This window comes from Peromyscus californicus, unplaced genomic scaffold (assembly GCF_007827085.1).
Source record: "Peromyscus californicus insignis strain IS unplaced genomic scaffold, ASM782708v3 Scaffold_3__1_contigs__length_106647218, whole genome shotgun sequence".
NCBI lineage: Eukaryota > Metazoa > Chordata > Mammalia > Rodentia > Cricetidae > Peromyscus > Peromyscus californicus.
In genome coordinates this window covers 43,352,967-43,366,640 of record NW_026294551.1, presented here as the reverse complement: position 1 = coordinate 43,366,640, position 13,674 = coordinate 43,352,967, and the positions used below count along the sequence as shown (strand labels likewise).

Below are 13,674 nucleotides of genomic sequence, written 5' to 3'. Positions count from 1 at the left end.
TCCTACATAGTGGAAAGAGAGACATAACTTCTACCAGTTGTCCTCTGAACTACACATAGTGTAGGTGCACGCACACACACACACTCTTAAAAAAATATATAAAGCACCAATATTTACATACCAACAAAAATGTTCTCTAATATCTAAGGCTGACTTTTGTTAAATTTCTGGTTGTCTCAAAATTGTTGTGGCTATTGTTGTTTTGTTTGTTTCTTACTAGGTCTTCTGTAGCCCATGCTTGCCTCAACTTGCTACAAAACTAAGAATGACCTTCAACTTTTGGTCCTCCTGCCTGTACCTTCTGAGTATTGGAATTTTCCATTTGGGGCTTGTTAGTTCTCAGTTTGTAGCCTGTGCGGCCTAAGCTCACTATGTAGTTCAGGCTGGCCCCAAACTCATGGCAGTCACTTGTTTCAGCCTTGTGAATACTGAAATTAATGTGAGCCACCGAACCTTACAGCTGCTGCTGCTGCTCTTCCTCCTCCTCCTTTTTCTTTCTTCCTTTTTTCTTTTCAAAACAAATTGTTTCAATCAGGATCAAAAAGTCTTGTGAGGAGTGATTTTGTTTCACCAGTCACATTTTGATTTTACCTTTCCTTTGTTACAGGTTAGAACCTTCTGAGAGCCTTGAGGAAAACCAGAGGAACCTCCTTCAGATGACAGAGAAGTTCTTCCATGCCATCATCAGTTCCTCCTCAGAATTCCCCTCTCAGCTTCGAAGTGTTTGCCATTGCTTATACCAGGTATGCTAAAAGTTCGAGATTGCCACTCTCAAGCCAAAGCAAATTAAGAGGAATACTCATGTTGTGTACAGTCAGCTACTGGCTGTCATCTGGATACATAATATAATATGGGGCTGGAGAGATGGCTCAGCAGTTAAGAGCACTGGCTACTCTTCCCGAGGACCCAGGTTTGGTTCCCAGCACCCACGTGGTGGCTCACAACTGTCTGTAACTACAGTTGCAGGGGATCCAGTGCCCTCTTTTGACCTCCTCAGGCACCGGGCATGTATGTGGTACATACACATGTAACTCATACACATAAGATCAAATAAAAAAAAAAAATGTAAAGAACTATTATTAGATTGGCCTTGAAAGAAACCTCACATTTTCTTTAGAGACATTTAAAGAACTTTGAGGAAAATAAGTTAATTTTCATTGTGTTAAAAGTGGTAATCCCACTGGTTGAGAATAAAACCACACACACAATTTTGAGCCAGATTTGAAGCAAGCTTTAATTAAATACTAGTCAGGTTGATGGACTCTGGCCAGGTCCATTTCAGGGTTCCCAGGAAATGGCCACAAGTCACATTTGCCATGACTTTTAAAGGCACACCCATAAGACCACTGTATTTCCTATCAGCTCCAATCAGGGCCAAGCATATATCCTGATGTACTTCCTCCCTGTGTGCCTCCTGTCTACATCCAATCAGGGGCAAACATCCATCCTGACAGATTTCCTGCCCATGTACCCACATGTGATCAAGCACATCTGTGCAGACAGGTCAGACCAACACAGGACAAACAGGAAGTTATTCTTAACTATCTTAACTGCAAACAGAACCTTAACCTGCAAGGGCAGTAGTTTTCCTGTTTTGGTCTTCCATTAACTTGCAAGGTGCATTGTTCTTGTTCTTGTTTTGGTCTCACAAAAAGCTGCTTAAAAGCCAGTGAGTGTACTGAAAGGAGATTTTGCTTATCTTTATCCTAAATTACTTACAGGATCTTTCACACTTGGGGCAAGTTCATTGTTTTTTGCACTGTAAATGGCTTGATCTGTAATTTTGGTTTCTGCTTTAAGAGATCATTGGTTTTGTGTCTTGTTTTCTCAGGACAAATCAATTGCACTGTGTATTTTATGTACAAAGCTATTTGTAAAGTATATTCCATCATCATCCAATAGCTAACAGACTTCCTAATACTGTCACAGCAAGTAGTACCTCTGAGTTCAGATGTCCACAGCAATTCCTTCCATGCTAAGAGAAAAAGGCCTGTAGCTTCTGGTTTTGACTTCATATGCAGTTTTAGTAATAGTTTAGTTAGTTCAAAGGAGAGCCTATAAATCTATATTAACTTCTCAAAAAGAAAAAAATACCGTAGGACCTGGGATTCAGAATAAGGGTGCAAATAGGGAAAGAATTTCCACATTTACCAAAACCTATGTATTTCTCGGATTTTGCAGTGTCATCCCAACCTCTTTTTTTTTTTTTTTTTTTTTTTTTGGCTTACAGCCTCAGTTGCTTAGAGACATTAACATCATCAGTGAAATCACCATTTTAAAAAGCTGGGTGAGGCTGCTGTGTGAATTTTCCCCCATTGCTATTTTAAAAGATGTATCTGCTATGTCTATAAAAAGAAAACTTTGCATATATAGATACATGATGAAGTACACTTAGCACTGGTTTCTGGGTGTGTTATGACTTCACTGCCATTTAAAATGCTCTAGGAAGCTTAGGGAAGCTCCACCTAGTTTATTCAGCTAGGTAAGTGTGAGGCTAGAGAGTGGTTAGTTACAACATGAAGCTTCATGTGTTGACTGTTTGAACTTTACCCTTAGATTTCTCTTTCAATTCAATTCCATTGTTTTCCTGTTTGTAAAATGAGACTGACAGGACACAGCATGCATTTAAAAGTCTGAGTCACCTTCTTGGTTTTCAGAAAGAAAATGGGCTTCTGAAATGATAGTGGTTTTGCTATAGTTGGTTGAAAACAAATGAGAAATGTACCTGATTACATGGTCTGTCCTACTAAAATTTAATAGAACTCTTCATGTGACTGTCCACATGATGAAAAATGTGTTTGTATCATCAACAAACTTGGATACCAGTTTGAGAGCATGCTACTGTAATGTAAAAATAGGACTTGACACTTAGTAAGCATGCAGGAAATATTTCATGAAGGAATAAATTTCTCATTCCTACTACCTAAGTAAGCAGGATTCTTGCCAGCCTTCCTAGTTAGGCACAGAGAGAAACGGTGAAGACAGTGAAGTCCTGCCTGGTGACTTAGCACCACTGTGTGCTGTGCTGTGCATTGCCTTAACCATTACCATATTAAAGCCTCACAGGAAAACACAGTGCAAAGGTTACACTGTACATTATTTTGTAATGGATAAACTTAATGCAGACTATTATGGAGCAAAGTTTTTGTTATAAGTAAGATTTTGTTCTTAATAAGCAAAATTTACAGTGACTAATCAAAGAGAATAAAAAAGCTTTCGACTCAGTATGTTTTTTCATTGAGTCTTCTTTCTAACTTAGCTTTCCTTTTTGTTAGCTTTTGTTTTTATTCATTTTTTTTCTCTTGGGGCTTTTACTTACCCTTGTAACTTTGGCAGTGACATAATGGTACCCTTGTACTTTTATGCTTTGCTGGGAAGGATGGGAACCCATTTTCTTTTTCTTAGTAAACATAGCTCCTGCTTTGGGGAAATCTACTGGGGAAAATTTGAAAGCTAAGTGAGTATATTGCCAGCTAATTTTTACTGGAGTTCAGATTTTGGTCTTTAAGCCTTTTTTTAATCTTGTAATCAGCTCTATTTACATGCTTTCTTTATTAAGAAAAGATGGTTAATACTATATAGGAATAGTAGTCAAGTGTAAATGTTTGACAGACTTATAATTAAAATATTTTTTAATCAATGATTAAACTATTTTTATTACATGCTATTTCTTTTCCTTCTGATAAATTTGGAACAAAGAGAAAATATTCCTTTGAGTGGATATTCAGTTCTGGTAAGAAAATTAGGAAACAGTTACTGTGATTTTTAAGTAAACATCTTTCCTAGTAAAGCTTCTTCTCCAAATGAGTTTATACATGTTTGTTAAAGCTATAAATGGTAGTTACATATCTTGGCTGAAAAAAAAAAAAACCCTGCAGATTTACATGGTTGTATTTTTGAAAATAGCCTTACAGCCTGCAACAAAGTTCTCTGATGTGAGACTTTCTGTTGTTTTACAAACCTCTGCCTCCTTCGGCTAGTATGCTGTTGACATCTAGATATACAGGAGCTATTTGGATGGATGGATGGATGGATGGATGGATGGATGGATGGATGGATGGATGGATTTAAAACTGACTTTATGCCCAAGTTATTACGGGTTTTAGTTTTGTGTACCTTAGAACTATTAGAATAAGATACCGTGTGTCTAGATCAAAGAATTTATGTTATGGTTGAGTTTTGTTGTTTTGAGAAGATGTCTTTTGTAGCCCAAGCTGGCCTTGAACTCTTGATTCTCCTACTTGCAGCTCCCAAAGGCTGGGATTATAGGTATTTGTCACTACAACTGGCTCTTAATGAGGTTTTTAAAATATTAAAAATATAATAATTGGCATACTCTAATCAGAAGTCTAAATTTTGGAAGAAATCTTTGGAAGATAGTGTTCTAAGTGATAAAACTGGACATCTGTGTGTGTTTGCATGAATTGCTTTTGTTTTTTGGATGGGGAGGGCATTCTGATAATTGGTCATCTATAATAAGTAAAATTTTAATCAGATTTAAGTTTGATTCTATATTATCTGCAATTTCTTAACTTTGATATTAATGAACTTTTTTTCCCTAGATATGCTAACATTCTTTTCCCAAATATAGCAGCTTTTAATAAAGTGAGTAGCACCATTTCAGGGAGTGCTCTGCAGACACTGGAAGATGTGAGATTGTAACAGCACTCCTTATAGTCTCTCTAAAAATTGTTTGCTGCATAGCTAGCCATTTAATTTTTATTTAATAAAATCGTAATTAACTGCTAGGTATTGGAAAAATAACTCTTAAGTCAATTGAAGGATACACAGAGAAGTATTTTATATATCAGAAAAATTAATGTAGACACAAAATATTTCAGTGTGTGGTCTACTTCATAACAAACATTTTATGTAAAACTTATCAAAAGCTAGGAATTGACTCAAATGTAAATATTCCTCAGATTGGCTTGAAGACAGCTTTTCCGTGACTCATAGCCAGAAATAGTAGACATGATTGGGTCTCAACATTGCTTGCTGTTTATTTTGTGCTTGGCTTAAAAGTGGAATAAAATTAAAGTCCAGGATTAAATTTCATCCCTCAAAATGCAATTGATTTCGACTTTTCTGTTGGTTCCGTTTGTGGTCCATTTTACCATGTAATTTCATGTACAAGCCAACATTGTTTTTGTTGCTGTGTGTAGTCGGTGCTGTGACTTGTTTGTGCTCATCTCTGTTCTGTAGGCAACTTGCCACTCCCTACTGAATAAAGCTACAGTAAAAGAAAAAAAGGAAAACAAAAAATCAGTAAGTCTGGAGAACTTTTTATTAGCTGTTTCTTTCGGAGCAAACCCCGAATCTTTGCTGTTTGTTAAGAACATCTTCACTTGAGCTGTTTGACCTTCACTGTGAAATCATTCTACTAATTCTGGCACAAGATAGCTCTCATTCCAATTAACCCTGGAATTAAGTTACACTGAAACAGTCTCTGTGTTCCTTTGGTTTGATTTATCCCAAAGGCATTTTGTATGCATTTATTACATTGAATACCCTTAATCTAATTTTATTGTTATTTTAAAATTATAAATGAATGCAAAAGAAACTTAATTTCAAGGCCTTAGGGGATGCTGACTGTCTTCGTTCTTGCTTCCTGTTTGCAGGTCATGTGACTGGTTTCTTTTTCTAGAAACAAAAGCATTTCTTAAGAAATATATTGTGGGTGGGAATGTGTCTTTTTTCCCCCTCTGGAGCTAAACATCAAACTCAGGATTTGCACATGCTAGAGCTACCAAAAACAAGCATCACTTTCTAAATCTAATTTAAAAGTTGCTAAATTTTAATTTTTATTCTTTATATTTTTATCTTGGCGGTCTCAGCCATCCATGATTTAGACATTTGTGCTTAGATTATAGAAATTTTAATGCTGAAGTTACTTCAGAGAAAAATATACATTGTTACTTCAGTGAAGAGAAAACTCAGTGAGGTCATGTTTATACAGAAGCACCTCATTGTGCAAACATGACTTGAATATATTGCCTGCTTCTGACTTTGTCTTCCTGTAAAAGGAAGAAAGTTATGGTCACCATAATTATTTTCTTCCTATGAATATCATTTGTTCACAGTATAACTTGCATTCATTTTAAAAATGACATCATCTGTGAATGTTATTTACCCTTATCCAGTTTACTCCTGTTTTTGTTCACTTAATCCAAATGATTATAGAGAACGATGTAAAGAAAACTTTTTCAAGTTGGAAGTAATTTTATTACAAAAGAATAATTTAAAGTCTTGTTTGTCTGATTTCATCTTTCATTTCTTACTTTACCTTTACATATAATAAAGCTTTACATTTATAGTTGCATTTAAAATTCAGAACTAAATTAAACTTTAGAGACTCATACTTTTATTATGTCCATTCAGAATTTTCTTTTTGAGTATATTAAGTAAAATTGATCATCTATGAACAAATGGATTGGATTGGATGGCTTTCCTGCTTAAAACATTTTCCTCTAATGCTTCAGCCTTCTAATTTTCAGCGTTTGTGGGTTTAACATTATACATCATCACTATGGAAATTAATTTGCTGTTTCTAACATTCTTATTTAATGTTATACTAATGACATTGTGTAACATAGCATAATTAAAGCCAGGCTTTCTGTGTTTCTCTGGAGCATGTTTTATTGTTTTCCTAACATTTATTATGGTTTTATATGAAGTTATTCCTTGGCATTTTTTCTAGTAGTTATTTTCATATATATGATATTCATACATACATATATATATTTTTTTCTGGTAACACTGTATTTTTGGAATGTATTTCTCAGCACAGGTTATAGTCTTCAAGGAAATAAGGGGGTCTAATTGGCAGTACTTCAGTACAGATTCTATAGTGTGAGTCATGCTAGTCATTGTAAAATTTAGAATGTCATTTTTTAAGTTGTTTAACAGAATCTAATTTTTTTTTCTTTTAAAAAAGAGCTGACTTTCTTTGTAATAAATGAAATATAGAAAGAAGGTTTCAGTTTCTGGTGTTTAGCTATGTTGACACATTACAGTTGATTCAGTTTGTTATACTCAACATAATATATACTTAGATTAATGGGGAAGTTGCCTGCCTAATGCAGACTTCTCAGGATTTCATCTGTATAGCTGGTGGTACTCTGCTGATGTGTAATTGATTATCTGATTTTTGTAGTTCAGCCTTACCAAGGGAAGTAAAGAGGGTTTTAGCTGATCATTAGTTTCATCATTTGTCTCACCCAGCATTGACCTTACATGTAGAATATCATTTGGATCCAAATTAAACTTTTATAGATTTAGAAATAAAGAACAACATGCTGGGCATGGTGGCTCACACCTTTAATTCCAGCACTCTTGAAGCAGAGGCAGGTGGATCTCTGAGTTTGAGGCCAAACTGGTCTACAGAGGGAGTTCCAGGACAGACAGGGCTACACAGAGAAACCTTAGAAAGCAAAACGAAAACAAAGCTTGACTATGTAGTGTTGTATAAAATTACGTTGATGTTAAGTGAGAAAAATTTATAAATTGGTTCAGGAAACTTTTTATACAGTATCCCTATTAGTATTAAATTTGTCAGGTTTTAGTTAAAAAAATATAGATATCACTATCAAAAAGATACATATTTTATGATATATGAAACTTTTCCTGAAACATGAAGTTTTGACATGAATTATTTTTAAAGATGTGGAAAATAGTTAAAAGTTGAAATAGTTTTTCAATAATTTTATAATATCTTCTTGGGAAATAATTAATTCAGACTTTCCTTAAGTTCAGAAGCTGAGTATTTTCAAATATAAACCAGGACTCAATGTAAGTTGTACTTTGTAAGCTCTTTTTCCTAGAGAAAACCAGCCAGTAGCTACCTTTTTTGTTTTCGTGGTTTTGGAACAGGTCTTACATCATAACCTAGGCTGGCCTGAACTCATGGCAGTACTCTTGCCTCAGCCTCCTTCATTCTGGGATTGTATGTATACACCACACCCAACCTCTTAAGTAGCTACTTTCAGACATATGTTTAATAAACCTACTAGCTCTTTTTTTTTTTTTTTTTTTTTTTTTTTTTTTTTGGTTTTTTGAGACAGGGTTTCTCTGTGTAGCTTTGCGCCTTTTCCTGGATCTCGCTCTGTAGACCAGGCTGGCCTCGAACTCACAGAGATCCACCTGCCTCTTCCCCACGAGTGCTGGGATTAAAGGCGTGCGCCACCACCGCCCGGCCCTACTAGCTCTTTTAAGCAAAGTACGATGTTGGGCCTCTTAAAACTATATCAGGGATTTAATGGGTTAAACTGAAAATATTACTATTTTTTTTAAAAACTTGCTTAAAATTAACTCTTAAGTATTTGGTGGACTGGGAGCCTGGATCCCCAAAAGGGAGTTTTAGTCTTCTTCCTTCTTAATGGTTTGCTCCCCAAACACTTTATGGTCTTGTTAGTTTATTGATAATTTTGTCTCTTTTAATTAAAATTTGGAAATTCTAGAAGAACTCAGTGTCAGTATTTGTCTTTTCACATTTTGAAATGATGTGATGAATTTTGTCTTTGCTTTCTTTTTACTAGATTTGAGGTTCTAGTTCCCAAAGGTTCAGTTCTATCCTAAAGAGGAAGGACACTTGGATCATCTTCCTAATTCTGTATCTAGAACTGCATTTCAGCTACAAAAGACATTCTATATTTAGCCAACTTCCCAGTTTCCCTGAATTCCTAAGGCGGTTCTCCTTGTGTGCTGTAAGCACACCAAAGAACCGTAACCCAGAGAAGCTCCTTGAGTGTTAGTGTAAGGAAAAGGGAAAGCAACTCAGGTACAGCTCTGCTACCAGTTCCTACGGCCACCCCAGAAAATCATTTTCTGAAATCAGAAGTGATAGAAAATTATTTTGAGATTACAGGCCATGGGTAAGGACACATTTAAGATACAGACCCTAGGCCTGGAAAGATGACTTAGTGATTAAGAGCACTGGCTGCTTTTCCAGAGAATCGGGTTCAATTCCCAGCACCTAAATGATAGCTCACAACCATCTGTAATGTCAGTTCCAGGAGATCTGATGCCCTCTTCTGGCCTCAGTGGGCATCAGGCATGTATGTGGTGTATAGACTTACATGCAGGCAAAATGTCCATGTGCATATGAAACAATGAAGTAATAATTTAAATAAATACAGATCCCACGAAGCACAAAATGGGCCAGAGTGATGTGAAATAGCCAGAGTTAATTTCAAGTCAAGCCTTTGAATTAATGACAAGTACTGGCACCTGGTAAAGAAAAGTGTTATATAATTCTACACATAAACCCCATTTTCTCATTTTCCCACCCCAAGAGCCCCTCAGATGCAGGTTTATCCTTATGTTCCCAGAATTGTGAATGCTAGGCCTCCACCATCACAGTTAGCAATGTCAAGCTAGAATAGCTTTTGAGATTAAAGTATCCTATGTGGTTTTTAAAAAAAGAAATATGGCAGGTGGTGGCTGCACATGCCTTCAATCCTAGAACTTAAGAGGCAGAGGCAGGTGGGTCTCTATGAACTCAAGGCCAGCTTGGTCTACAGAGCTAGATCCAGGTCAGCCAGGGCAACACTGAGAAACCCTGTCTCAAAAAATGCACAAATAAGTAAATAATAAAAATAAATTTTATATATGATACATATAAAAATTCAATTCTAGAACAATTCCTTTTCTATGTGTTGGCTTAAAGTGGGAGTTATTAGAAAGAGATGAAGGTCAGCCAATTCTATGACGTTGTTCCCAGTCCGGTTGCCTGCTCCTTTATATTCTGTGCAGAATGTTTTCTGTAGAGGATAGGTCCATTTACAATGGCTTTGTATTACTTTTCAGAATGGGCTCTTGGGGTGGGACTATTTCAGGGCTATTTCCTGAGCCCTGAAACTTTCTTTTTTACTTATTTGGCCGAAGAACAAATTGGGATAGACATGGGGGTTCTATCTTCTGGTGGGATTCTTTTTTCTTGTAGGTACCCAAGAGTTCCTGTTTTTCCAGTGGTTTAAATAATAGGTAGGTCCGTATATTAGGAAACATGCTCCTGAAGGAAAGTTGACTGGCAGGAACATGACTTGTAAGTAAGTTTTTTCACTCAGTAGAAATCTAAGAAAAGATGGATATGGTAAGCTGCACTAAATGTCTACTTTAACAGGTGTACAGAGTACAACTACTTCCTGTTAGGTGTAGGGTGTGCAGGAGGTGTGCTGCTAGAGACGTGGATTTCAGGGCCTGCTCAAAGTCAGCTGCACTTTCATGTCTGGTGATCTTAGGAAATATATCAATCTTTGTGTGAAATTGAGTCTACTTCTGTTGCCCATAATGATTATAAAGTAAATCATTCTCTTTTTTCAGGTCTCTTCTTCTCTGAGGAGGTTTGTCTTCTCTTTGAGTTATTTATTTGTGCCTTAAAAATCACCCATGATTACAGTTAAGGATAAATGTTATTTTCTGGTGTTTGGGGAGAAAAAAAAAGTTAAAAACAGGACATTCATAAGGTTGACAATTCATGTTTTGTGCAGAGTTTGACCTTCAAGCTTTTGTTTCCACTTCTTTATTTCAATGCCAACTGTCTACTCAAATCTCAACTCCTTGTTCTCAGGTCGTTAGCCAGCGTTTCCCTCAGAACAGCATCGGGGCGGTAGGAAGTGCCATGTTCCTCAGATTTATCAATCCTGCCATTGTCTCGCCGTACGAAGCAGGGATTTTAGATAAAAAGCCGCCACCTAGAATCGAGAGGGGCTTGAAGTTAATGTCAAAGGTGAGTGATTTTGATACTCTTGCAATGTTTGATTTCCCTTCCAACTAAATTTTCAGTTTTTTATACTCAAAGTACTTTGTCTTCAGTTTGCTTTTGAAAGTCCCATAGTTTTCAGTTATGTACCTTTTGTTTTTATTTGTTTATATTGCAGAGGAATTCTTTATATATGTACCTGATGGGCCCTGTGATGGGAAAATATATTAGCAATTAAATGTCTGTCTTCTAGTGAGGTTTCTCTGTGTCCCTACTCTGGAAAATTTGAGTTGGAAACAGAAATAGAGGTTGTAGGGTTTCTTTCTTTCTTATTGTTGTTATTAACATTTGAGACTGGGAACGTGGGTCACTGTGTAAAAGTGTTGGCAGTGCAAGCGTGAGGACTGGAGTTGAGCTTCCCAGCACTCGGGTAAATGTCAGGAGCATGACATTCAGCTCTAATCCCAGCACACTGGAGGCAGAGACAGGATCCCCGGAGCAGGTGGCTACTAGACTAACTGAATCCAAATGCTGCAGGTTCAATGGAGAGATGCTGTCTCAATAGAGAGGATGGAGAGTGATGGGCAAGACATTCAGTGTCAAAATCTGGCCTCCACATGCACATATCTCACACATGCATATGCAATAGAGAGATCTTTAAAATAGATTTTATATGTGTAACATCTATTTGTAAGAATGTTTCTATTTGAAAAGAATCAAAATATCTAGGGTAATTTTTATAATAAAGAATGATTAATTTGAACTACCAGGAGAAATATCAATGGAAAATTTATATTTTAATGACTATATTAATATGTAGATTTCATATAGCAAATAATCTGATTACTCATAATCCTGTTTGATTGTTTAGATACTTCAGAGCATTGCCAATCATGTCTTGTTCACAAAAGAAGAGCATATGAGGCCTTTTAATGATTTTGTGAAAAGCAACTTTGACTTGGCACGAAGGTATGCAGCTTTGATTTGTCAGTAATTGCTGTGCTTCCATTTCACTCCGATCTGTGTATCTGGTCTGCATTGAGTTCCTTTGTGGGATTTTATTTTTTTTCCCCTATCCTTTCTAGATTAAGAACACATTTTGTCTCGTTTCATTATAAGAGACACTGTGAAAATTCTCTATAGTCTTAATTTCATGGTAGTTGCCTTCTTTGGAAACTGAGTATGAACTGTTGACATTTCCTAACTTTAGCATTGCTGTAGAATGGGTTCAGATTTCTTTTATTAAAAACTAAAACAGGGGTGGGGGTGGGGGGTTGGAAAGATGACTCAGAGGTTAAGAGCATTGGCTGCTCTTCCAGAGGCCCTGAGTTCAATTCCCAGCACCCACATGGCAGCTCAGAACCGTCTATAATGAGATCTGGTGCCCTCTTCTGGTATGTAGGCAGAACACTCATACATAGTAAAATATATAAACAAAAACCTAAAACCAAATGAGACAGATAATATATTAGAATGTTTTGGTGTTAATATTTTTTGTTACTTCAGTTTAGAAGTTTATCTGAATTTAAAACAATGCTCTTTAAACCAAATAAGACAAAAACAGAAGATTTTGTGTATGAAGAAACAAATCATTGTTGAAGCTTTAAGACTGTAGAATATTTTTCTGCTGGATTTCTTTTTTTTTTTTTTTTTCTTTTTTTTTTTTTGATTTTTTTCGAGGCAGGGTTTCGCTGTGTAGCTTTGCGCCTTTCCTGGAACTCACTTGGTAGTCCAGGCTGGCCTCGAACTCACAGAGATCCACCTGCCTCTGCCTCCCGAGTGCTGGGATTAAAGGCGTGTGCCACCACCGCCCGGCTTCTGCTGGATTTCTATAAGTAATTCTTCACTTAATTTTCTGAGTTGTTGCTTTATTTGTAACCTCGGGGTAATACTGCATTTGCCAGAGAGATTTGCCAATCTTCTAAAGAAGATTGGCAAAAAAATGATTCATGTGCTTTGTGAAGATGTTGATGTGCAGAAGTCACTTTCTACCAGTAGAAACCTAGCTGATGTCACTGCTGTGTACACTGGCCTTCTGCAGCGGCTCTTCCAGTTTGTCGCCATTACAGCTCTTTCTGCTGAGAAATTGGAGCTGAGCTATTAACTGTTGGAGGGAAAGTGAGAGCTGTTTTCAGGTAGAAAAATAACTTTGTGACTAGTCATGGAAAGTTTAGAGAACCCAAATTCCAATCCTGTCCCTGACAGGCAGGCAGTGTGATTTTTAAGAGAGGTCTTTACCTTGACTTTCATTTCTTCATCTGTAAGATACTACCCCGTTCTCCAGATTTTATTCATCTAAATTTGTTTTTCTCCAACTTCTGGAGCCTACTTGGGTGGAAATGGAAAGCCAACTTTCTTCTTGTGCTTCTTGTTTGGTTTAGGGACAGTTACTGTGGGCATAAGCCCTCCACATTTGCAGTCACAGTTACTGTATTACTATACTCCGTATAAATGTAATGCATATATAAGTTTGAGTATAGCTGGTGTTAAAAACTCTAATGGCTTTGCATTTTTGAAGGTTTTTCCTTGATATAGCATCAGATTGTCCCACAAGTGATGCTGTAAATCATAGTCTTTCCTTCATCAGTGATGGCAATGTGCTTGCTTTACATCGACTGCTTTGGAACAATCAGGAGAAAATTGGCCAGTATCTTTCCAGCAACAGGTATGTTTTTCCAGTCTTGGGGGGAAATAAAACAGTTTTAATTGAATTAAGTTATTGATCCTGAATAAAGTCCTTTACATTGCAGCTTTTTGCCTTAAGAATTGTTGTTTGGAAAGAAAAATGCAGGTTTACATGCATATGGCAAAAACCAAGTCATGTTAAATGATCAACAGCACTGTTGTTGTTGTAGGGCTTGTGATACTCTTAAGTGTATGTTAATAAAGCTTCATATAGAAAGTACTGAATCAGTCAGCCATGGAGCCATCACTTTAATCCCAGCACTCGGGAAGCAGAGGCAGGTAGATCTCTG

At 36.6% G+C, this 13,674-nt stretch overlaps 1 protein-coding gene across 10 annotated transcripts in view; it reads left to right on the top strand.

The window, feature by feature from the left end:
• The window catches only part of Nf1 (neurofibromin 1), a 246,624-nt gene that overhangs the window by 124,213 nt on the left and 108,737 nt on the right, over positions 1-13,674 (top strand). For 8 of the 10 annotated variants that reach the window (XM_052755662.1, XM_052755661.1, XM_052755666.1 and 5 more), the window contains 5 exons: positions 608-743; positions 5,203-5,265; positions 10,568-10,726; positions 11,571-11,668; positions 13,218-13,364. In XM_052755662.1, the coding sequence (XP_052611622.1) occupies positions 608-743; positions 5,203-5,265; positions 10,568-10,726; positions 11,571-11,668; positions 13,218-13,364 (603 nt within the window). The remainder of the gene's footprint in view (positions 1-607; positions 744-5,202; positions 5,266-10,567; positions 10,727-11,570; positions 11,669-13,217; positions 13,365-13,674) is intronic. The other 2 variants (XM_052755665.1, XM_052755659.1) reach the window with 1 other exon arrangement.